Source organism: Magnolia sinica, chromosome 3, assembly GCF_029962835.1.
Source record: "Magnolia sinica isolate HGM2019 chromosome 3, MsV1, whole genome shotgun sequence".
Classification (NCBI taxonomy): domain Eukaryota; kingdom Viridiplantae; phylum Streptophyta; class Magnoliopsida; order Magnoliales; family Magnoliaceae; genus Magnolia; species Magnolia sinica.
The window spans coordinates 16,227,585-16,253,437 of NC_080575.1; the positions used below are offsets into that span (position 1 = coordinate 16,227,585).

The 25,853-nt window shown below is 38.1% G+C and overlaps 1 protein-coding gene across 4 annotated transcripts; it reads left to right on the top strand.

The window, feature by feature from the left end:
• Positions 1-1,063: 1,063 nt before the first annotated feature.
• On the top strand, positions 1,064-25,599 carry LOC131239610 (probable magnesium transporter NIPA2). Of its 4 annotated transcripts, none has more exons than XM_058237390.1 (8): positions 1,065-1,498; positions 5,100-5,156; positions 12,193-12,283; positions 12,375-12,535; positions 13,142-13,269; positions 13,367-13,504; positions 17,766-17,858; positions 24,678-25,599. In XM_058237390.1, the coding sequence occupies exons 1-8, from the start codon at positions 1,372-1,374 to the stop codon at positions 24,834-24,836; spliced, it is 954 nt and encodes a 317-aa protein (XP_058093373.1). In that variant the 5' UTR covers positions 1,065-1,371; the 3' UTR covers positions 24,837-25,599. The 4 variants fall into 4 exon arrangements, with proteins under 4 accessions (XP_058093377.1, XP_058093373.1, XP_058093376.1 ...); XM_058237393.1 differs by lacking the exon at positions 1,065-1,498 and adding an exon at positions 4,864-5,018; XM_058237394.1 differs by lacking the exon at positions 17,766-17,858 and having other exon boundaries at positions 1,064-1,498.
• The last annotated feature ends 254 nt before the right edge of the window (positions 25,600-25,853 follow it).

A 25,853-nucleotide genomic window follows, 5' to 3' on the forward strand; every position in this document is an offset into this window, starting at 1 on the left:
TTATTTGTTGCTTTATAAATTAAAAAAAAGCTCTAAAATTAATTGAAATAATATAAGTACTGAATTTATAATTTTATAGATATTTTAATTAGAACTTTTTTTCAATGCACCATTACTTTTAACATTCAACTTTAAGTATTAAGGGTTTATTTGGTTTTCTAATTTTTTATGAAAAATAAAGTAAACTAGTTATCATTATCATTCTTTAAATATTTGTTTAAACATGAATTATAATTCATAAATTGAAAATTAAATACATTTATGAAAATAAGTAAAGTAAATTGTTATTATTACATTTTTCATATTATAAAACTATCATTTTTATAATAATTTATGAGTAAAACAAACAATGTAGCAAAACCAATATCACAATCAAACATAAATGATGTCGCCGTATAATTACATTAATAAATAATCATTATTCATTTACAATTATTTATTATTGTAATTGGAAAATAAAATAAAACATAATCAAATTTTTCGTAAAAATTAATTTAAACACATAATATATTAAAATTACCAAATAACTTAAATAAATGAAAATCATTGAAAATGCCAAATTTCAATGAAAAGAAATGTTGACTTGTTATTTCCCTTTCAGCTTAGTTATGGCAATAGTTCACAATCGTTTTTTAAAACATTGTTACTTACTCACTGAAAATCTCACTCATAAATCAAACTAATAGAGCTATCCCAACCACATGATTTTATTGGCCCAATTTAGACGGTTAGATGTCTTATATCCTGCCACAAAAGTGATAGCTACGGCTAACTGGATGGTACAAAACATTTTTCTTATTGGATTCCAACCTGACCCATGTGATTAACCCGTTGGGTTTAGGGGCTGAGCCATTAACCTTGTGGGTCAGTTATTTTTCACTTTGAGGCTACTTAGACCTGACCTGAATTTTAATGGGTGGGCATGGTTCCACCATTCCTATTGGATGCTTACATAAGTCGGGTCCGGGTACAATGTACCTGACCCGATCGCACGCAGCCCTTCTTCCATCTCACTCGCGCGAGTCCCCACTTCGGTTCGTATCCTTAAAAGTTGTGGTGGAGTCGAGAAAGGTAACCGAAATACCCGTTGCTTCCGCCTCTCTCTCTCCTGCGGTGCGATTAACAGTAGCCATTCATCTTCCGCTCTCCCCCACCACCACCACCGCCACCAACATCCTCTCCAAACTCATGTGGTGGGTCCCACATGAAATTTACAATCCTGGATATCCAAGGCGTGCGATTTTTTCCCTTTCATTTTATTTAATTTTGCTTTGGAGTTGAATAGCTTGGAAATTTTTTTATTCATTTCCTTTTTGGAGTTTGTAGGAATTGGGTTTTAGGAGCTTTGTTTTGTAAGTTCTTGATTTTCCGATGGGGGTATCCATGGATAACGTTCGTGGGCTGGTTTTGGCCCTATCATCAAGCTTTTTCATTGGGGCAAGCTTTATAATTAAGAAGAAAGGGCTTAAAAAAGCAGGGAGCTATGGAGTCAGTGCAGGTCCTTCTACACGATTCTTGGTTTTTATTTTTATTTTTAATTTTTATTTTTTGAATTTTACGACATGGGTCTTGTTGAATTTGATATGAAATTCTAGTAGTAAGTGAATTTATTATAATACGGGACGGATTGAATTCACATTTTGGATAACTTATGTATGTATGCAATATGTATTTTTTACTTTCTTGAATGTGATGGGGATAACAGATATACAGAGAATTGGCATTTGGATTCTGTCTCATGTTCAAATAATACAGTTTTGATTTTTGCTCTGTTATTGGTTTTTTAGTCCGAATATGCATCTTATTATTATTAAGTGTACACTACTCAGCTTGAACGAGCTGTGTTTTAATTTAATCCAGTATTTTGTACAAGTGGAGCCCACCTTTATGGGTGATGTTGCACAAGACAAAAACACCCCACTAGACAAGTATATTCCACTGGTCTGATTGTTGGTTGGAAGACGTGTGTAAGTAAAAAGAGGAAGGCGGAATGGGAATCATTAGAAAAAGGGGGGGAGATTGAACTCTCCTTTTAAAATGGTGGAGGAAACTTGGATGTGAAGAAAGAGCATAATGGAACAAATTCATCATCATCATCTAAGCCCTATCCCAATTAATTGGGGTCGGTGACATGAATCTTGTTCCGCCATTCCACTCTATCAAGGGCCAGACCTTCAGTTAGACCATAGGTCATCAAGCATTTACTTACTACCTCCTTCCACGTCCTTTTGGGCCTTCCCCTTGCCCTCTTAGAGCCTTCCCCAATCCACTCCTAACCAATGTGGTTCTTGGCCTCTGTTACACATGACAAAACCATTTAAGTCTACTGTCCCTCGTCTTATTACCCATTGGTAGTACTCTTAAGTTCCCTCGAATGCATTTATTTTTAATTCTATCTTTCCTTGTCTTGCCACTCATTCAAGTTAACATCCTCATTTCAGCTACATATCTTATGAACATGTTGTTCTTTAACCGCCTAGCATTTTGTCCCATAAAATATAACTAGTAGCTATCCTATGAAATTTTCCTTTTAGTTTTGAGTGGTACATGAAGATTACGTAAAGCTCTAGAGGTACATCTCCATTTCTTCCACTCAGCTTGATATGGGACAAATTGTCAGGAAGAAATAGAGAGAGAGAGAGAGAGAGAGAGAGAGAGAGAGAGAGAGAGAGAGAGAGAGAGAGAGAGAGAGAGAGAGAGAGAGAGAGAGAGGATGGATTTTGGGAACGGGAAGGGTTAGGAGGAGATGGAAGATGGATGGATTTGGAAATGTTCTCATAGTGGTTCTTTTTCTATTAAGGGGTTGTTTGGCTACTTGAAAAGTAACTCTCTGATGGAATCCATAAGTATGTGTGCTTCTTGTGTCTAGGACCCTGGACGTACTTAGAAACCGTTTCCCATTGGAAACAATTTCAAGGAAACGAGAAATATTTTGTTCCCTTCATAAAAGGTAGCTTGCAAATTCCAGGGAAACGGATTCCTTCCCTACAAGTCAAAATTTTGAAATCTCTCTCTCCCTCCCTTTCTAAGCGCCTAAAAAAATTTCTAAAATCTTTAGAATGGCTATCCTATTACCCAAACACAGTAAGCATAATATCTTTATCAGAGAACATGTTTCTTGTAAACGGTTCCTTTTCCCTTTTTGAGTTTCCAGGAGCCACGTGTTGGGAAACCACACACCTTTCCCTTCTATATGCAAATCAATGGGATTAACAATATATGAGATTTAACAGATGAAAATCACTTCTAACGCAAACAAACAAATCATCAAACATGTAGGATGCAAGAGACACTAAGATTTTTTGCATGGAAAACCCTTCGATGTGAAGGAGAAAACCACGGGACCTAGTCTGGCACAAATCCACTATAGCTGAAATAATGGAAGTACAATCATGAAGAGACCTCTCTTGGATACCCAAACTACTTCACCCAAAGGTGGATTACAAGCAACAATGAAAGAAAGTAATTTCTCATTAACTAGGGATTGTAGAAACCCCCAACACAACCCTTGGAGAGACAATTGAAGAAACCAACGTTGTGGATGAACCCTCACGAACCCAGATGTGAAGATTTCATTGGTAGAAGGCTCTTGTTCTTCCTCTTCTACAAATCACCTTCTCTCTTCTTCTTTCTCCTCTTTTTCTCCAAGAAAGTAAAAAACCCCTTTGTGTTGCTAGAACTCACTCTTGGCAAAAGAGCGCGCCCCCCCCACCACACACACACACACCAAAATACCCCCACACACATGTGGCAATAAAAGACTACCACCCACCTCCACATGAGGAGGGACCCCCAACACCAAATGATCCCCACATCTTTCTTTGTAGTGTTGACAAGAGAAGTGGAACCCAGGTACATCAGTCCTGCCTAAAGTTGCTGCTTTTCATTTGACTACCGTCTCCGATGAAATTCCTATCCTCGGTCATCTTCAACATTGACAACAAAGTCTCCAACATGTTTTATCTGCAAAGCCTTAAAGAAATAGTTAACCATCTCTTTTTTTTATTTTGTATCATTGGTAGGGATTTATGGTGTAGTTTCTTTCGAGGTGCTAGTGGTTCTCCATGGGTCAGTGGTTGATATTTCCGTAGAATGTGATGTAGGCCCTTTTAAAGATACATGATGAATTCTTTGGCAAATGTTCCCTTTTGCCATTTTGTGGGGTATATGGTCAGAAAGGAACAAGCACATTTTTGATGTTTCGGCTTCTTCGGTGCCTATCCCACAATCAATTTAAAGTAATATTGGGCCAGAGATATGTTTGTCTTGGACATGCATTGACTAATGATCACAGCTCTGATGCGAACTCTCAGGGGCTGCTCCATAGGTAAGAGTTTGGAGAATGGATTTTAATGGATCAGCTGGCAAAAATGCAATAAATGCTTGTGTTAGAGGCGTTCTTCATGATTGGAAGGGTAAATTATGTTCTTTTTCCCAGGTCCCTTTGGGCAAATCATTTGTGGGGGTGGAAATCAAAGTTCTTCAGGAAGGTGTTCGCTTTTTTGCTTTTGAATTGGTGTAATGGTCCTTTAATTCTTGAGTGTGTATATCCAGATGTATTCAATTGGGAAGCCAAGAGGTGTTTTGAGCCTTAGTTACAAGATTAAAAAGTTTGTTTCCTTTGGTTTTGAGTGAAGCTAATTCTCCAGCACCCTCTTTTGTTAATGAGGGGAAGGGTCATTTATGTATTGGGGTTCTTTCCCTTTATGTAATCTTTCATTTTCTCCTATTCAATAGAATTATCTGTTATCTATGAAAAATGTTGAGAAATAAAAGTATAATGTTAACAATCCAAAAAAATAAAAAAATAAATCCATATGCAACAGGAAGATTCCACTGGTTTGACGGCTGGATTATTTGATGGTGGAGATTTGTGCTGCATCATCATTCTTGGTAGGGTCCACCACATGAATTATCTGGATCAATTAAAGAGTGTGATCCCTCTATACTGAATCCGGTTGCAGTGTAAATGCTGCAAACTGGTCAGCATTGTGCAATGCTTCTTTTGTTATTGTTTGGTATGTCACAAGCTACCACTGTCAATTGAAAGGGTTTTTTTTTTTGAAATGATTGTTACACATCAGTTTCTTCTTTTTCAGGATCAGGCGGATACTCATACTTGCGCGAGCCAATGTGGTGGATTGGAATGATCACTAGTAAGTCTAGTGCTGAAACAAAGTTATCCTTTCCAAAATCCTTCTATTGAACGGTGGCTTAGTCCTTGTTCAGTCATGGTAAACATAGAAGAATGTTGTTGTTTTCAGATTTTTCATTGTGCAGAGTAACATAAATAATGTTAGTCGTAGGGAGATCCCATCTAACACTTCTAAATTTGGAAGTTGGCATTATTTGATAACGATGGAAAAAACTCATTAGGGCTGTGTTTGGATGTACAAGTGAATTGAATTGCGAACAGTTGGTTTAAATGATATGCAATGAACAATTGTAATGGCATTTTATAGTGGGTGAAATGATGAATAGCCCTCAAATTGCAGTCATGTTCCTTTCTTGTTAAACTCGAACATAATGCAATTGCAATTTGTTCCATAAAATAAAGGAAAAAAATGCATTTGCATTTGCAGTCCGTCAATGCTAATGCTAAAGGAAGATGGTTACAATTTTTGGCGATTTCCTCTTTTTTGGACTAAAACTGCAATCTGATTATATAGTGCATCCAATTGCATCCAGAGTGCTTGTTTGAAATTCACATATGAATTTAAGGGCTAGAACAAGTCTTCATCAAGATTATCATTTGGTCATACATGTATTGAATCAACTATAGACTGGGAACCACACATGGCTACTGGCTGCTCAGTGATAAACTTTTCATCTCTTTTCATCTCTTTTGCTTAGAATACTGCTAGGATGGCTGGGTGCCTCACCTATTTCAACAAAGTCAGGTTCCAAATACTTATAAGACTTTTGTGGATGATTGCCATTGTTATCTTTTCTACACTGTTAGAAGTTGTGGGCTTGGTGCAGCCTCTAATCAATTTTGGAAAATCTGAGGTGGTTAGAAGCCTGGGATCTATGTTTTACAAAAGCTGGTCAATGAATTGCGAACGGGCTCACTGAAAAATATAAATATTAGCCAACTTATCCAAAGGTGAAGAAATAGATCCTATATTCTTGATGAATAAAGAAGAACCATCAACATTGAATGGGACAGGATCATTGGTAAATGGATGAAAATATGAGAAGAGACTAACGTCTCTTGTCATATTGTTGGAGGCATCAAAAATCAAATTTGTCATTCCCTGGATTGTGAAAAGAAGATTACTTGGCAAGTAAGCTGATTATGCAATGTCTGTTAACTGTTGGCTAATTGCATTGCAGAGTGGTCCATAAGGCCAGGGAGATGGATAAGGCAGCAACGGGAGAAACAACATCTTGATTATGAAAAGGAGAATCCATGTGAGTATGTTTAGGGTGTTGGACGTCCCCCCTTTGTGCTTGTCATCCATGGCGAAAACCCCTTGTTGGTCCATCTTCTATTGGAATGTAAATTTAATGTGCTCCAAATTCTGCACAATAGTTGAAAAGAACATGAGATAAGTACTGAGAATGTGTTGGATGAAATCAAGGGCTTGAAGTAATTGTTGTTTGATGTCTTCCATTTGTTTGTAACCGGGTCTGTCGATGGGATTGACATACCATTCGGTCCCATTGAGAAAATCCCAATTTTTGGCCTTTTCTCACTGGACAGTTTCTAGGTCCAAATCAATATGATAGCAGGTGGCTTCGATCTGTCGATAGACGTCGATGGCACTCGATATGATCGAAGCTCCCATCGACCAACTTGCATTGTTTTGCAGAATTACGGGTTTTGTTTCCTATTTCAGTTTTTAACCCATTAAAGGGTTTCTAATCAGGGATTAGGGTATGAAAAATATGTTTAGGGCTTTTGGGGAGCAAAAGGGAAGAAAAGTTAGGGTTTTTTGTGATATTCAGGGTGTATTCTCGATCGGTAAGCTCTTCCATCTCTTGTAAACATTGATTTCATAGTGGATTCACTATCACTTTGTGACGTGGTTTTTTCCTGTGAGGGTTTTTCCATGTAAAACCTTGTGTTCCATTTGTGTTTGGTTTGATTGATCTCTTATTGTTTGATTCTAACTTGGGGTTGCTTCCGCGCATCCCCCCAACAAGTGGTATCAAAGCTAATGTTAGGGTTTTTTGAGTTTATTGAATCTGAAAACATGTCTTCTAGGGATCAAACATTAAGTATGAAGCAGAGAAGTTTACTGGGAGAAATAACTTTGAACTATGGAAGGTTAAGATGAGAGACCTTTTAGTTCAACAATGATTGCAACAAGCTCTCCTTGGCAAGTCGAAGCGTCCTGCATCTTTGATAGATGAAGAGTGGGATGAGCTAGACGAGAGGGGTACAACCTCAATACAATTGTGTCTAGCGGACAATGTCCTATATAATGTCTTGGATCAAAAGACCATTGCAGGGGTATGGATGAAACTGGATAGTTTGTACATGAAGAAATCTCTGTATCTTAAGAAACAGTTCTATATCTTAAGATGATAAAGTGATCTGATATTAACGAACACATGGCACGTTCAGAGAATTGCTATATAAATTGACAAATGCAAAGATTAAGATCGGAGATGAAAATCAAGCTTTAATTCTGCTGAATTCGCTTCCATCGTCCTACTAGAATCTCGTAGACACTCTGATCCACGGTAGGGATACCATTGATGTGGAAATTGTTATCTCAACCCTTCATGAGAAGCATCTACGAAGGAAAGACAGTAGCGAGTGTACATCTATAGATGTGCTGGTTGTCAATGGAATGAATTTTGAACAAGAGAAGGGCAATTCTCGATCGCGATCCAATCGAAACAGAATGGCAAGATGAAGTACTGGAATTGTGGGATGACAGGGCATATGAAGAAGGACTGTAGGAATCCTAAGGCTCAAAAGGGAGAAAAATTTTAAAATGCGCCAAAAGAGGCCAACATAGCGCAATCATGCGAAGAGGTGGATGGTGGTAATATCTTGACCGCATCCAAATCTCGTTACCTTAGTAACGACTGGATTTTAGATTTGGAGGCCTCATACCACATGACTTCTCATAGAGATTGGTTTACTACTTACATCGAGTACAAAAGTGGATATGTTTTTATTGGCCAATGACATTTCCTGTAAGGTGATTGATATCAGTTCAGTGCACATCGGGATGTTCGATGGAATGGAGCATATCTTACCAGACGTGAGACACGTCCCTGACTTTAAGAAGAATCTTATTTCCCTTAGGGCTCTTGAGGCACTTGGTTGCAAATTCACTAGTTATGATAGGGTCCTTAAAGTTTCAAAAGGGGCACTCGTAGCAATGAAAACGCAGTGGAATAGCAATCTCTACAAGTTGATCAGGAATACCATATCGGGTGGAGATGCAATGCCTGTAGCGGAGTCCACATCGGCACGTTTGAGGCATGCTCGTCTGTCCATATAAGCGAGCGTATGAATGTACTTTCTGATCATAGCTTGATTTCTATTTTTAAAAAGCGTTGATTTTCATATATGTGAATATTGTATATATGGTAAACAATCTCGGCTAACTTTTAAGACTGGAAAGCATGTAAGGGGTGTTAGAATATGTCTATTCGGATGTATGGGACCTGTTGCCTGTTGTTTTCGCCGGGCGGTCATCATTTTTTGTCTTATTCATAGATGACTACTCTAGGAAGGTGTGGGTTTATTTCCTGAAAAATAAGTCCAATGTATTTGCCACATTCCAGGTGTGAAAGGCAAGGGTTGAGAAGCAGAAATAGCAAAAACTGAAGGTTCTAAGGACATATAACGTTGTGAATTCACCTCAAACGAATTCAACCAGTTTTGCAAGGATGAGGGGATTACATAGCATAATATAGTTAGGCACACACCAGAGAAGAATGGTGTGGCAGAACGGATGAATCACACCCTCTTGGAGAGAGCCCGAAGAATGTTGAGCAATGCTGGATTGGGTACGGAATTATGGACTGAGGTTGTTAACACGTGTTACCTTGTGAATTTGTCCCCGTCTACATTGATAGACTGTAAGATTCCTGAAGAAGTGTGGAGTGGTCATGAGGTAGACTACTCACAGTTGCGGGTATGTGGTTATGATGCTTACTCTCATGTACCATCAGTTGAGAGAGATAAGCTAGACCAAAAGACTAAGAAGTGTATTTTTGTGAGCTATGGTGATGGTGTGAAAGGGTACATGCTGTATGACTAAGTCACATGGAAGATCATAATTAACCGAGATGTTAGGTTTGATGAAGATTCCTTGTTCCGCAAGGACGAACATAATAAACTAGAGAAATCAATGGTCATTGATGTTGAGATTGAAAAATAAGATACACAGGCAGAGCCGGAGCCGTAGGCAGAGAGGTACAGGAGCAGGTGGAGCAATCACCACTCAGAAGAAATCCGCCGAGAGATTGCAGATTTCTAGTCAGATACAAGGATGACTTGAATGTCGCATTAACCCTCATTGCGGATGAGGGGGATTTGTCTACCTTCTAGGAAGCATTAGATGGTTCTGATGCTGAGAAGTGGATGACGACCATCCATGACGAGATGTTCTTTGTATAATAATGAGACATGGGAGCTAGTGGAGCTTCCAATGGGGCAAAAATCTATCAATTGTAAATGGATTTACAAGAAAAAACATGATAGATACAAGGTGAGATTGGTCGCGAAAGGGTATGTGCAGGAGGGTCTCGACTTCAATGGGATTTTCGCGCCTATAGTCAAGCAAGTGTATATCAGATTTGTATTGGTGCTGGTTGCCCACTACAACCTGGAATTGGAATTGATAGATGTGAAAAGTGCTTTCCTACATGGGGGGTTGGAGGAGTAGATTTACATGAAACAACCAAAAGGTTCTGAAGTAAAAGGGGCCGGGAATAAAGTTTGTAGGTTGAGGAGATCGTTATATGGCCTAAAATAGTCGCCTAGGCAGTGGTGGTACAAAATGTTTGATACTTTCATGATGGGTCAGCGATTTACTAGGAATGAGTATGATCATTATGTCTGTTACAAGACACTGGATGGTGGACAGTTCATTGTACTGGTACTATACATAGATGACATGCTTATCGCCAGCTATAGCATGTCTGAGATTGATACGTTGAAGACTTAGTTGTCTCTATGATGGTGGCAATTAGAGATGGAGCTTGGAGCTGTGATTTGTGAAGATTGAAGACATGGTGGAGATTGTTGTCTGATGTCTCAAATCTTTCTGTAACCGGGTCTGTCGACGGGATCGACAGACCACTCAATCCCATCGAGAAAAACCCGATTTTTGGCCTTTGCTCACTGGACAGTTTCTAGGTCCAAATCGATATGATTGAAGGTGGCTTTGATCCTATCGACACACGTCAATGGCACACCCATCGACCGACTTGTACAATTTTGTGGAATTGCGGGTTTTGTTTCCTATTTTGGGTTTTAACCTATTAAAGGGTTTCTAATTAGGGATTAGGGTATGAAAAATGTGTCTAGGGCTTTTGGGGAGCAAAGAGGAAGAAAAGCTAGGTTTTTTGTGATATTCGGGGTGTATTCTCGATCGGTAAGCTCTTCCATCTCTTGTAAACATTGATTTCATAGTGGATTCACTGTCGCTTTGTGCTGTGGTTTTTTCCCATGAGGATTTTTCCACGTAAAACCTTGTGTTCCATTTGTGCTTGGTTTGATTGATCTCTTATTGTTTGATTCTAACTTGGGGTTGCTTCTGCGTGTCCCCCCAATAGTAATCCCCTTGTTGCTATTCAGCACGGTGTTGGTTTTGGTCATCATGACATTATTGCACTTTGGTGTGCAAGTTGCAAGGCATTGTTTCAAGCTGACGAGACATGCTAACAAATCAGCAAGGTAATCGATCTACCTGCCATGTGGAGAGATAAAACGAAAATTGTAAACAGAAGTCAACCGAGGTTTTTCTGCAATTAGCTCAATGAAGTCATCCTCAAGGTTGGAAAGCATGGGATTGTGAACTATAGATGTCTGGGTTTGTTCATATCCCAGTATTACCCCAATAAGCGTATGGACCAATCTTGGATATGTTTTGAAATTCCACTAAGTTGCTTCATCCACGAATGACGGATCTATTGGAGTAATTGTCATTAGTAGATAGAAATTTTCTTAGTGCTCGTCTTCAATTTTCGTTAAAGTTGTTAAAAGCTAACAGCGTTTGTTTCATAAAATAAATGCCCAAAAGACCAAATTACCCTTAAAATTGGGTAATACAAGATAATCTTATACCATATAAAACAGGAGTAGCTTTCGGACATTTTTGCTTCACAATTAGTTTCCTTGGGGAGGAGACCTTCACATATTCAAAGGATTTAGGAAGACATTTCAAATGAAAGTAGGGGTATGTTCAGAACTAAAAATGTAGCTGTTGACACTCTAATGGTTTGGATTTCACCAACAAAAAGCCTGCTGCAGCTTTGATTTCCGCAACTCTCTTTGCTGTTTGCTCGAATACATCCCCACGTATTGCAATAAGATGCGTTGCGACTCTGGCCGTTGGATTTGTTTTTTTGTTTTTTGTTTTCCCAATGACCACAACCATTATTTGATAGGGTTCCCCTTGAATGGGAGTTTCTCATTCATGGGAGAAAAAACTCCCTTACGGTTACAAAATAGAGGCCCAAAGGACCAAATTACCTTTAAAATTGGGTAATACCAAATAAAAGTGTTTGAACGTATTTGTATTTTATCTTAGGTGCACCCTTGGGACACCATATCTTTCTCGTAATTAGGTCAATTCAATAAGATAGTGTAGAGTCTTAGCTGTCTAATCACAAATTCTCCCATATCTGTCTTCTTCTTCTTCTTCATTTACATGACAAAAAGGCCCCTAAGAAAAAGGAATATGTACACAGAATTTCAAGTTTCAACAGTGCCTACATGTAGAGTTGTTTGCAGTGAGGTGCATGTTGGCTTGATAAAACTTACTTCACCGAACCTTTCTCGTTTCCGCCCTTTCTATGAATTTCATAACTTTCCTTTTGAGAAAATTCTTTCGTTAGGCTTATCCACAAGACTGTGAAGATTCATTTTTCCATTCTTGTTTAACATAATAGATCAGTTGTCATACAATAGTATTTTTAGAACTCATTTTTTCTACTTTGATAGTGATGTTAGTTGTGGTTGATTTGGATTCTGACACCTTTTTTTTTTTTGGCTAGTGATTATGGGTGAAGTGGCTAATTTTGCTGCTTATGCTTTTGCTCCTGCAATTCTTGTAACTCCGTTGGGGGCTTTGAGTATTATTGTAAGGTATGGTACAACGTGACATTATGACTTATGGTTTGTATTATTGAAATTCTTCTCTTGCCTGTTTTTGTTTCCCAAAATTTCTTTCATGCAGTGCAGTGCTAGCTCATTTTATGCTAAATGAGAGATTGCACATTTTTGGAGTGCTCGGATGCATTCTTTGTGTGGTGGGGTCCACCAATATTGTTTTACATGCCCCAAAAGAGAGAGATATTGAATCAGTTAAGCAAGTATGGCACCTTGCTACTGAGCCAGGTAATTCTACATGTTCAAGTTCATTTAATATTGTTTACTTCTTGTGTTACTTGCTGTCTAACTTCATTCCTATTTCTCTGTTAGATTTTTCATATTATCTTGGTTTACATTGCACATAAATGTGTGAAAGTTGTGGCTTGCAAATATATATATTGATGAATCAGACATTTGCTTGGCCAACAAAATCTAGATGTGAGGTCCACCTTTTTGGTGATCCAAATTCTGCACTATTGGGCCTCATGTGAATGGGTGATATACCAAAATCTTCCCTCAGCAGATGATACTAACCATGTGACTGTGCACCTGTTAAACATAGATCCTTGGTTACACGTCTAGATTAGATGGCTTGGATCATTCGATTGGGGAGATAATTTGCGATGGCCCATCCATGATAAGTCCCAACTAGTCAACTTCTATATGATTGAAATAAAGTCGAACTATTTTCTGAGAATTGTATTATACCTCTGTATGTTATGTTCTTTAAATATAAATGAATGCATAGACATTATTTCACTATATAATTTTTTTCTTGGACATTTATAATAATTCTTGCAGCAGCTCATATTTCGTATTGTTCAAAATGATGTGTATTCTTCATTCCTGCAGGTTTCATTATTTACAGTTGTGTGGTATTGGTCTCGGTTCTTGTCCTCATTTTCTATTTTGTTCCGCAATACGGCAAAAGTCATATGCTGGTATACATTGGGATTTGCTCACTTATGGGTTCGGTTACGGTATGATTAGTGTCTCTTGCTGCTTAAGATACTTAGAGCCATCCTTTTTTTAGCTTCCCATATTTTCTAATATTCTTCCTCACTTCTTGGAGGTTAGGTGATGAGCGTGAAAGCACTGGGGATCGCCTTAAAGCTTACGTTTTCGGGAGCGAACCAATTTGCTTACCTTGAGACTTGGTGTTTCACTGCCATTGTTATCGTTTGTTGTCTCATGCAGATAAACTATTTGAACAAGGTAATTCATTAAAATTTGTTTTGGGAAGCATGTAAAAGCATCATTCTGGTAGGAGTGTTTTAGCATAGAGAAGAGACTATGGTTTGCTATTGTTATTTGAAATGAGAGAACTTGTGCCTCCTTGTCCATGGTCAAGAATTCAACAGGAAGGTCCAGAAGTTCCTTATGGTACTTTTGGAACTGAGCTTACTTTTGGAACTGAGCTTTGCTAAGTGCACAAGCATGTGCAATTAAGCTTATGTATGTGCTGTACATGTGCCAGCATGTCATGTTGGTTCGAGATCCAATCCATCAATCATGTTGGTCTGGCATTGTACATGTTTTCCCAAGAATAAATCTGGTCCACTCAGCACATAGGGCCCAATATTGGAAAGTGGAAAAAGGTGGATGGGTTAGAAAACTTCAGCCAAGTTTCTCAGAGCCGTACCTCTTTTTTGCTAACTGTGGTCACCTGACCAGTGGATCAGCCAGATTCTTGGGCTAGGGCATCAAGATAATGGTTCCGTTCTGATTGGATGGATTGTATCTCGGACCTATGGTGCCATGCTGGCACATATGTGGCTTGTGCATGAGCCTTATTGGACATGCAGGTGGGCTTAAGTGATTTCCTTAGGAACCTACCGGACGTACCTGTGCTGGACATGATGTGACGTGGGCATGGGATCCATGACGCATATGGCTCAGCTGAACCCAAATACTAGATTTTCAAATACCATTATAAGTTATAGAAATATTAAAAGCAAATTAATTTTTGAAAGAACATTTTAGAAATAAAATGTAAAATATTAAAGATCAGATGTCCTCTTACCTTGAGATTAAGGGGATGAGCGATTTGAATACTGTGTGCCCATCTATGTATTAAACCAACAAAGGTAACATAACAAGGAATGAAAACCCGGGAAGAAGTGCTTGATGGATAGATGGGTCCTAAAGGCCCAATTTGTGGGTCCTAGGACCTATAGATGGGCCCCACATGCGACAGATATTTAGGTAAAAGGACTGATCTCTAAGTGATTAGAGTTTAGGACTTTTTAATGTTTTTAAGTTAGAGTGGAATGGTGGAACAAGATTTGGGTAGCTGACCACAATTAGTTGGGAATTGGGATAAGGCTTAGATGATGATGATGAGGGTTTTTAAGTCATTCGATGGTTTTAGAAGAGCTTTTTCTGTCTATAAAAAAGGTTTGCATTACAGTAACTGCCACATTACTTGATGCATACAGCACTACGATAGTGCTACTCTACTAGTAAATCCAGGGCTGAGATTAGATCATGTTGAAGTATGAGTAGATAGGTTTCGCCATGTTTAGGGTTATATATGTGTGCTCGTGTGCACATGCATGTGTGTGGATGCCATATGTTTAGGAGAAAAAAACAATTAGAGTTTTTTTTTTTTTTCTTGCTGTTAGGAGATTTACTTCTTTTGCAGAGAGGGTGAAAACCCTAGAATCAATATTTTGAATTATGTGTGCTGAGTTAAAAAATCTGATCTATACCTCTTCTTTCTTTTTAATTTCTTGCTCCCAACAAAATCCTCCCTACTCACATTTGCAAACTGAATTTGGATATATCATAGACAGAAAGACTCAAACGTTAATCAACCTCGTACCATGTGCTTAGATTGTCAATGCCAAGCTGGTTAATGAATTGCAAGTTTCTCACTGTCCAAAAGGTTGGGTTTTATTTTCTGACTTTGCCATTTAATGAAATTTATTACTTTTGGATTGAGTAATACAGTTAGGACATGCTTGCATTTAGGGCTGTGCCAATTGAATTCAACCTTTTAATGTTTTTCTCATCTTTGTCACGGGTGTTTTAGAGAAAACCAATGCATGGATTTTATCCTTTCAAACGAAAAGGCTGAAAAATTGGGATTGACCCTGTCCCCAATTGTCCCTTAAATGCAGCTTTGGATTGATTGCTTTCACTGACCTTGAAGGAGAAGCTTTAAAAAACTTGAATTCAGCTCTTTACATGTTATGTGATAGGAAAATGAATTTTTTATTTTTTATTTTTAAAATTTTAATTTAAATTTTTTATTACATCATAGTCATTGTTGAAAATTAACACTATTGGTGAAGTTTCCCTGCTGATACTGAGTGGATAACTTTTCTTCTTCTTGTAGCATGCTAATTATATAGCCTCTAACATGTTAGTAGGCTTAAACATTTTCATGTCACGCCTAATTGCTTCCTTAAGATTGCTAAGGAAGCAGCACCTAAAGAAGGCATTTTTGTAAGGTCATAGTGTCTAGCATGCGGTTCGCTAGCTTCTTGATTTGGTAAATCTCTAACCATTGTGATTTTCTGTAATTTGGTCAATGCTCCAGTCAAATCCTCAAATTGACTTGGGCCAAACCTAATGCACGATGCCTATCTAATTCTGATCATGAAGGGACCCCATCAATTTTCTCATCCTGATGGTCCTCATGATTTAAGGAAAAGAGGTTATAACACCAAATTAGATGGATTAATCATGAAATATCATGAAACTTGTGATATCTGGTGCAACCAAATGTACCCAAGAAAAAAATCGTTCCGTTTGACGTACATAATTTTTGGGCAAATCCTTGCCGAACCTTGGAAGATTCAGCTTCATTAACCACAGAAAGATTTGTGCCAGCTGATTTATGAGGTTTTCTATATACTGGTGAGGGTGAGAAATTGGGTAGTTCTCTCGGTATTACCCAAATAGGTAGCAACAAAGGAATTTTGTTTCTTAACAGAAGCAAATTCCTGTCGTACTTGTTTTACTGTTGTGGAAAAAATAGCAAACTTTTGAATCAACCTAACAATTTGTGCTTGCATTTCTGATTAAAATTTGAGATTGCTTACTTGAAATTTCCTTGTCTTTTTTGGTATTTTAATGAACATGCATGTGGCTGCTCTGCCATGAGTTGACAAGACGAGAAAAACAAAAAATAAAATAAAATGGAAGGTCTAAGAAATGAGCCAAAATCTTTCTGGTCAATTCCCAATTTCTGTTGTGTGAGGGTCCAATGATAGCAGGACACAGAGCACAAGTTTGGCAGAATTAGGTGTAGGAGAGAGACCCACTTTCTAATAGGTAGATAGAAACCAAGTGAAAATAAAATTTAATGTGACTGTAAAAAAACAATACTTAAGAAAATGATACTCTCATTAAGTAGAGTCACACACAACACTCGGAAGATTTACGTTGTTTCCCACTTTGAGGGGGAAACCTCCCTGAAGAGAGGGATATAAGAGGAGACACATATAAGAGAGGACTCAAGAAGAGAGATATAAGAGGAGCCTGAAATATGGTTTTTTCTTGACCCTATTCCCCTAGCACAAATATACAAATTTTTGGAGTCAAAGCACATTAAACATAGGTGTTCCTAACATCTATGTAATACAAAACTCCAAACTAGTTTCTAACTCATACAGGCAACCTTACATGAAGCAAAAACTTCCATTCACAAAATAACTGCAAAGATTATTTTGTTGTCATAAAGGACAGCATCTAAAAGGGGTGGAACATCTTAATTCAGCAAAGCATGACTAAGGTGCCGTTTGATAAACTGAAAAATAAGCTCTGAAAATTTAAAGTGCTGAATTGTAAATTTGAAATAATTTTGGGGATATTTTAGTCAAAAGTGAAAAGAAATTTTAATGCACCACCACTTTTAGCATTCAGCATTAAGTGAAGGGAGGGGAGCTGAAAAAAAAACCCATATTTTAAGTAAAAATTAATTTAAGTACTTAAGTTGGATTTGCCAAACGATCTGAATTAGTGAAAATCACTGAAAATATCAAATTTCAGTGATAAGTATTGAAAATAAGTTTTATCAAAGGGGATCCTAATATAATCCCTTGTTAAAGGGTCATCATAGTTATATGGCAACAGGTTTTTGTTAAAAGTAAATCAAACCCTGATGCTTCCCTTTCGGGAGGAGTTGAGTAATATAAGGCCAACCATTCTACTAGTTCTCTCCATACACTTGTTGCTTGTACGTACTTCTTGTTTGAATTGTCAACTCATGATTTGAACCAATCGAGTAAAGCTCGAGCATCATTCAACAATTAAGCTTTTTTGAATCTTAGGAGAGGATACTCTTTTCAAAATTTCATTTGATATAGTGGACAAAACACATACAGACTGCTACAGCTATGATCTCAAAATACTTATTCAAAACAATTTTCCACCAAATAGTTCTGGTGCAGGGTTTAATGGTGTGCAAGTCCATGGGAAGGTAATTTTCCCTTCTTGATATGATTGTTTGATTGATTCATCCATGCAGGCCTTGGACACCTTCAACACTGCCGTTGTATCTCCAGTCTACTATGTGATGTTCACTACTTTCACCATCATTGCTAGCATTATCATGTTTAAGGTTATCTTTTATTTCTCTTTGGAATTTTTAGTATCGACTTCTAACTTATTAGCAAGTTGTTATTGCCCTTTGATTATCTAAATTGTGCTATTCTCCATATAGTTAGAGTGTGAGGCATCTTTACCTCTGAATTATATTCTCTTCTAGAGAATTTTTTTAGTTGCCAAAATGCTTCTTATATTTGCATTCCCGGTCTATCTCATTATTCAAAGGGAAATTGAATTTGTTTATGTTGGCATGAGAAGGTTCATTTCATCAATTACAAGGTGGATAAAAACAATGTTTAGATATAGAAAAATAGCATGCTGTCTTAAACATGCACGAGTCTCAATCATTGTTGCACGAACATGTGGCTGTTTGGAAACAATGAATTGAGCCATTAAAGAAAGAGTTGTTACTGTTTGGTTTTTTGGTTTGTACAAATGGGACTTATGGTTCCATGTGACAAATATTGCCAAGATTTTGAAAATGTCATGATATATTGAGAAAAATACACAAAACACTATTATAAGCAAGATACTCAAAATATCGGAAGATTTCGAAAGATTGTGTTTATTGCGATGTTGTCATGAAAAATAATAAAAACCTTAAAGAATTTGTTGTGTTAAACATATCTTTAAATTTAAGTTTATTTATTTATTTAAAATAGATATCTTTATTTTTGGGGAGATTTGTCTGATGATATCCTTAGAAAAACATCGAATTTGAAAATCTTGAAAATTTCTGGGTTGAGGAATTTCTGAGAATGAGATGTGTCACCATGCCATGGCTTAGTGACCCAAGGTCTTGATATGAGAGGCCTCATTAGGGATGCCCCCCCCATGCACCAAAATTATCCCAAAATTGGAAGATCCTAGCTATAGATGGAATATTAGGTCTTTTTATCGTTGAATGAGAACCTGCGAATGACCTTTTTGCTTGGAAGATCCTAGCTATAGATAGAATGCAACAGATGTTCAAATTTATTTATTTATTTATTTATATTAAAACAGTGGTCCCTTTTATCAAGAGCTTGGATGATCGAACCGTGGAAGCTGCTTTTTCTAACCTAAAGCCTGAATGGCATTCTACAAACTTTTTCCTGACTGTCTATTTGTCATCTGCCTATTGACTGGTTAGGAATTTTCTATTTGGGAGAATTTGGTGCATGGGCATCCACAGTGGGTTCCATAATATTAATTGTTTGGATCACTTAGGAACCACTTGAAAAAGAAAAAAAATGTTTGGATCATTGAACCATGGGCTGCACTTGTAAAAAGTGATCCCTGGATGGTGCCTAGCATCATACAATGCTTCTAAAAAAGAAAGTACAAGTTGCTTAAACGTGTGAGGCTGCCCAAAACAAAAAGGAATCTATGACCACGCTGTAGAGTGGTGGAACTGTTTTTAATATGCATGTAAGAAAGTATTCTTGGCATCTAGTCAATATGAGGGACAATAAGGTTGTTGGATTTTTGGGTTCTAAATGTAGCAAAAACTTAGTATTTTCCCGATGATCCAATCAAACTGTTCCTTAAAAACCCCTTTTGCCGATAATATCAAGTTTTTGTGAGATCAAAATCCTAAAAGAAAGATTGAGATCCTACTTTATGCTTCTGAATGGTGGGATGCTTTTTTATGATGATTCTGCTGAATTTGTTCCCCTAACCGAAGAGGTTTCTTCCCTGATCTATCACAAATGGAAGGAGCTAAGAGAAATACCATCTACAACTCTGGTTGGGCTAAGAGAGTCTCTCACCATCCACTAGGTGGACCACACACTCACACGTGTGGAGTGGATGAAGATGGGAGATGGCAAACTCTCTCTTTCTTCTCTCCACAAGGTGACATCCCTCGGGGGGGGGGGGGGCGTGGGTTGGGAACGCCAAGGCTCTCTCTATAAATTTTTTAACTCCTCTTTACGATATGATCTTATATAAAGAGGGGTTAGGATTTCAAGGGTGCACCCAAGTATGGTGTTCCACCACCCTATGGATTTTGGTGTACCCTACTGTGAAGTTAGTCTATTAATCTTCCTCATACATGCACATACTCATGACCTAATCCTTCCATTGTCAAGGTCATCCACTATAGATCTAAATATCATGCTGATTAATAGTGGATGATCAAATTTGCGCCATCAGGTCATCAAGTGCGATTAATTCTTTTGGCCTCTAGGCCCTTCCTAATAAAATTATAAATTCTAAAGAAAAAAAAACACGTGCAATTAAAATGATTTTAATAGTTAAAATAAAACTTTAACGGTTGAAAACCTTTGTAAAACAGATTATAAACCTTTTAAGTGTAGGGCCTTGCAGTAAAATCACTTGATGGGCCTTGATCTAGTAAGATTTACCTTATAACAAGTCCCTAGGTAAAACTATGATGGATGTACCCAACATCACCTACTTTAAGTGGTCTCTATGAAACACCATGAAGTAAGTCAAAGCCACCCAGTCATGAACCACCACTCTTACATGCCCTTAGGTCTAAGAATTGATCACCTTTTGTGCACCATCAAGTCCTTGATCTCTTGATCATAGTTTGGGCTAATGCGATCCCAGACTATTGACTTAAACTTCGATCCTCCACTACAAGTGTCAAAAGTCCAATGCCAGAATCCTATATCCACGACACAGTTACACTCCCTGTGTGGGGTAAGGATAAAGGCACAACTGACACCAAGTCGGCTTCTGATGTTGGAGACCTTCTATCTTGACCTAAGTCAATCCCCTCACACATGATGACTATACATCTCAAAGAATGATATCCATAAATGTGTCTTAAGCATCTGTGCTAATCATGGCTCAATAGGGTACTGAGATCCATAGTACATAACTTTCCTTCGTAAATGACCATTATGTCTAATCTCAAGTTCTTAAGGACCAGAGGATTCACTCCTCATACAATCCATACCATATAAGTTTAAAGCAACACTGAATATAAGTCAAGGCATATCACATTGTCCAATAGGACCCGTGGCCATCAAGATCAACGATTGAGAGTGAACCTTTCACATTCATATAGCTAGTGGATTCGGGCACACATTGCTTTTCTAGAGCACAACTCCAACAAAGGTGGCCAAAGGTTCCCCAAAATCCATCCTCTATTATTGAGCAAACCCTTCAGACACTACATCCCACAGTGGAACCATAACCCAACTTGAATACAGTTTGAACTTTAGTGGACTATTAACCTTTTCTTGCAAGTCTCGAGTTGTACAATTTTAGGACATTTTGACTAAGCACAAGGGAATTTATTTATTTATTATTTATTATTTTTTTAGGGATTCTTGCACAACCTTCAATTATAGGATTGGTCTTTCAAAACTTGAGTATGCTCTTTTGATGATCCATTACCAGCTAGACACACGATTGGATCTGCATGCATGCACATCTATGTGGGCACTAAGATTTGCTAATGAAATGGAAGAATAAGGTGCAATCTTTACTCCAAATCCAGTGTTAGTACTAATTGTGGAGCTATTTTAGTGGTTGTTTATAGGGAAGCTTATGCAATCATTCTACATGTGGTGTGCTCCAGTGTTCTTACTACCACTCTAAGCTTATGGTGGTAATGGGAAGGTTGTGCTCTAGTGATGGTGTGGATGCATCATGTGGGCCTCACATCTGCCCATTACTACCATAAGATTAGGGTGGTACTAGGCAGTGTTTTAAGTATCGACAATATCGGCCAATATATCCCACAATATATCTTGTATCCCACCTATGCGATATAAAATGCACAAGTAGTGGGATATAATATATCCCACATGTTCGATCTGGTGAACATTTTCAATTTTTGATCCTTTTTTTTTTCCCCTTCTGTAAATTGTGTTAAATCAGTGTCAAATTGTTACAAATATATGAATGAAAAATCATAGATTGGGAGCTTCGATTTCGAGATTTGAAGGAGATGGGCCGATTTGTGGAAAATTGAAAAAAAATAAAAATTTCCCAATTTCTCACAAATTGGTTGTAATCTTTGTGTCCAAACATAAAATCAAACATGTATATAACGTGATTTAGTGATTCTTCTTTTTCTTTTGAATATATTGCTTGTGTTTCCACATGTCTTCTTATATTTATAAATTCTATGAATAAACTTTGAATACACTTGCATCAATTCAGTTAGACAATGCATAGATTAGGACCCCATACAAAGAAAACCTATTATGTGCACTTGTTTTTTTGTATTGTTTTAATTTATAAGTGTGTATTGATGTCATTTTTAATAATCACTAAAGTTTCATTGAAAAATTTGACCAATTTCCTAATGTTTCCCCATGTTTCCAACAACAACGATACATTACGTGATACAACCGATATATCCAATGTGATAACTGATACATATCCGTATCCCAAGGGTGTGATACGTAACGCGATACTAGTATTCCGAACACTAGTACTAGGAACACTATAGCACCCCCTTTGTAGAATTAGGTTGCATAAGCTTCCTTATAAATAGTTCAATGAAGCGCTGTCCATATGGTTAAAAGCCATGTGCTCCAACTGAAGTTATGACCCTTGATAGAGTGGAATGGCGGAAAAGGATTCATGCACCCGACCCCAATTTATTGGGATAAGGCTTAGATGACGATAATGAAGCTTCCCTATAAACAACCACTAGCATAGCTCCTAATCATTACTAGCACTGGATATGGGTTAAAGAAACACCTTTAGTCTGTCTATCCAATGCGTCACCTCAAAAAACCTCTACGACCCAAAACTCAGCCCAATCCAAAAATGTGGGCAACATCAAATGGAACAATCTGGGTGGAAACACCAACCCTAGAATTTTACGAGGGCCCACTTGACTTGCAAAATTGCCTGCAGTTTGGTCTGACCCTATCCAGATGAAGGGTCTGAAAAGCCTTGATTATATATATAGGGCATGGTGGCCCCCTCATGCTAATCAGCCATGGGTGTTCCATCTCAATATTTTCCCTGTGGCCCATTTGAGTTTTGGAATGGGCTGATTTTTGAGCCCTGGAGGTTTTCTGAGGTCTTGTGAGTAGAACTGGGCATCAAGTCGAGTTGGACCGAGTTAGGGCTGAACTGACACGATCCGGTTTTGAAATAGACCTGACCCGTACTTGACCCGACTCGGTACCGAGTCCAGCATGCCTGACCTGATCCGAGTCTGGGTCTTGGCCTGGACTAATCCGGACCAAGTCCGAACTGGTCACAAGTACTGAGTTGGGTCGGTGCTAGAATTGCAGCCTCTCCATCAGCCACATGGCATCTCAAATTTGAAACGTCGTATGTATGTATGTATGTATGTATGTATGTACGTACGTACGTATGTATGTATGTATGTATGGGTCAAGTCAGTACCGAGTTGGATTTTGGGTCGAGTCGAGTTGAGTTACTGGGTGACCGGGAAATCAACTCGGTTTGAGTTCGGATTGGACGAAGTCTACTCGGTTCAGATTGACTCACCCACTCGGTTTGGATCAAGTCGGGTTTGAACGAGTCGGACGAGTCGAGTCGTCCCGTGCCCGGCTCTACTTGTGAGCCCATCAATGGGCTCCACATCTTCCTGGTATCGCCATAAACTTAGGGTTGTACGGTACCACTGGAGCATGGCCCATTCTACAAAGGCTAGAATAGGCATTTCAAATTTTGTCGTGGTTAGTTGGGTAAATTTAATTGAGTATAGATTTCAAGGGTAGTTTTATATTTCTGGTGCTAAATGTTCTACTGCACATGGCAATTAACACAGTAAGATTTTTTTCTCCTCTTGAGAAAATATTGTGTCTGCACATGGCTACACCTACATTATGCGGAACTGCCTCTCACCATAAATTGGCGGTGCAAAGGAATCTCGATGCACTTATTCGGCCAAATTTTCGCCACCTACCGATGGTAGGACATGGTTTCCACATGATGTGTGGCCATGGACACACCAAAGTTTCGCCTTTTTTTTGGATGCTCCTGTAGTAGTATGCCATTGTGAAATTATCTCATTGTTTGATATTAAGATCAGCTCCTGGTTAACACTGACCACAAACACTTATATCAAGCCGCATATTTTTATACTATTCTGAATGAAGGAATTATAGGATACCGACATGCTTTTCTGAGGATATGCTTATTTTAAATTTGGACAAGTGGAGCCTATGCTTTTCAGTATTCCAGACCATTGTTCTGTTGTGTGCATGGATGGACACAGAGTGGAGGATCATAGGCACCAATCTTTGGACTTATTATTATTATTATTCCAATTGAACGTGATCTTTCCATATCTCTCTCCCCAGCTGCCTATATCTGGTCCACAAGTAGAAAGGTTAGAACTGACCCAACGAGGAGATTTTTTGGGTGGGGTCCATCCAATGTAGGACAAGATAGACATGAAGCATGAGTCCCATTTGTCGGAAATTGAAACCCATGTTTGCTGTGTGAAGCCTTCTCATATCCTCTAATCCCCTTTTCTTATGCTTCCAGCCTTGGAATTAGCAAGAAGGTTTATTGCTTTATGGCCTGTTTGGCTTGGGCCGTGAGAACAATAATTCTGGATTTTTGGTTTTCCTACTCTTCATAGAAATTCCAAAAATATGAAATGGTAGTTGTGTGTATACCAAAGAGCTCTCTCTCCAATATAACTCAAACGAGAGCCCATTTTGTGATTTTTGGAATTCTAGTAAGAATAGAAACTCTAAAATCACTTACTATTTTTATCCACTCCTGAAATATCATCAGAAACCAAACCTGGCCTTTGATTTGGTTGTGACGTTGTCACATGCTTGTGATATTTTGTACATATCAGCACCTCGAATTAGCAAGAAAAATTGTTCTTTGGATTATGATTTTTCTCATTTTTTCTTTTCATCTAATCCAGGATTGGGACACACAAAACGCATCTCAGATAGCAACAGAATTGTGTGGCTTCGTTACTATTCTTTCCGGAACCTTTCTTCTTCACAAGACAAAGGATATGGGCAACAGCCCATCCATAGAACTTGCTAACTTGACAAACCCAAACCATGAATCAGCGTAGATCCCACTGTATCATATGTAGGTAAATGTTTTTTCGGGGTTTGCCAAGCCCATACCCATGTACAGCTTTGCAGCTTCACACACCATAACATGAGCCAATGTGGCACGTGTGAAAGATCTGAACTGTCCACAGCTATTTCACTTATCAGGCCGGCCACATTCTAAAAAAAATAAATTGATGGCTAGAAAAAAGTTGTTTTAGCCATAGTTTTCTTTCCATACACAACCCCACTTGATGAATTGACCTGATGGATTCAGGAAATAAGTTCTAAACCGTGTCGCCCTACCTGATATAGTCCACTTGGATCTTTCACACATGGGTCATATTCGCATGTTTGTTGTTGTTAGTCGTGTGTAGAGGGCAGGGCTATGGATACGTACAGGCTTTAGCAAAATTTCGATGCTCTTTTATAGTTCACAGGCTTGTTTGGAGGTGAATAACTCCCACTTGAAATCTCAACTGCCATGGCCACTATCATGTAAGATTTTTTGCACTGCCTACTGGAATTTTTATGTCTCACAAGCACAGGGCAACTGCAAGAGCTTCTTGAATGAAATTCAAGTCATTGAAACTCCTTTTGTGGGGGGTTGTATTCAACTGATACATACTGCAATCCTTAATAAACTTGTCATGATAGCTTTGTTCCAGTTTGATTTGTTAATAAATTCCATATATTCTTAGTAGTTCTGGAGGAAGAGTTCTTTGTTGAAACATATACAGATAAGTACTACATTCGAATAGAATACTTATGTGGTTATTCTCATTGTTGTTTGATCTTTGATATCAACATGGTCCTTAGATATCCAGACCAATCGTACGTGGTGGATCACTGCGTATAGACTATTACCCAATTTCTTTTTTTTGGTACATAGATGGATTGAGAAGATAAATACAAGCAAACTGTCCACATTCAACTAAAAAGAGTCCTAATATTGGTGGCTGGGATCTTCTAATCAGGGAGTTCTTCGTTTGCAGTAGTCTCAACATACCAAATGTCTGGATTGGAGAACTATATAC

What these genes read in the sequence shown, in the direction of transcription:
- LOC131239610 (XM_058237390.1), top strand. Translation starts at nt 1,372, where the DNA reads ATGGGGGTATCCATGGATAACGTTCGTGGGCTGGTTTTGGCCCTATCA. An exon ending in GTGGATTGGAATGATCACTA is followed by an intron (nt 5,157 to 12,192) that starts GTAAGTCTAGTG and finishes TTTTTTGGCTAG; the next exon opens with TGATTATGGGTGAAGTGGCT. An exon ending in CTAGCATTATCATGTTTAAG is followed by an intron (nt 17,859 to 24,677) that starts GTTATCTTTTAT and finishes CATCTAATCCAG; the next exon opens with GATTGGGACACACAAAACGC.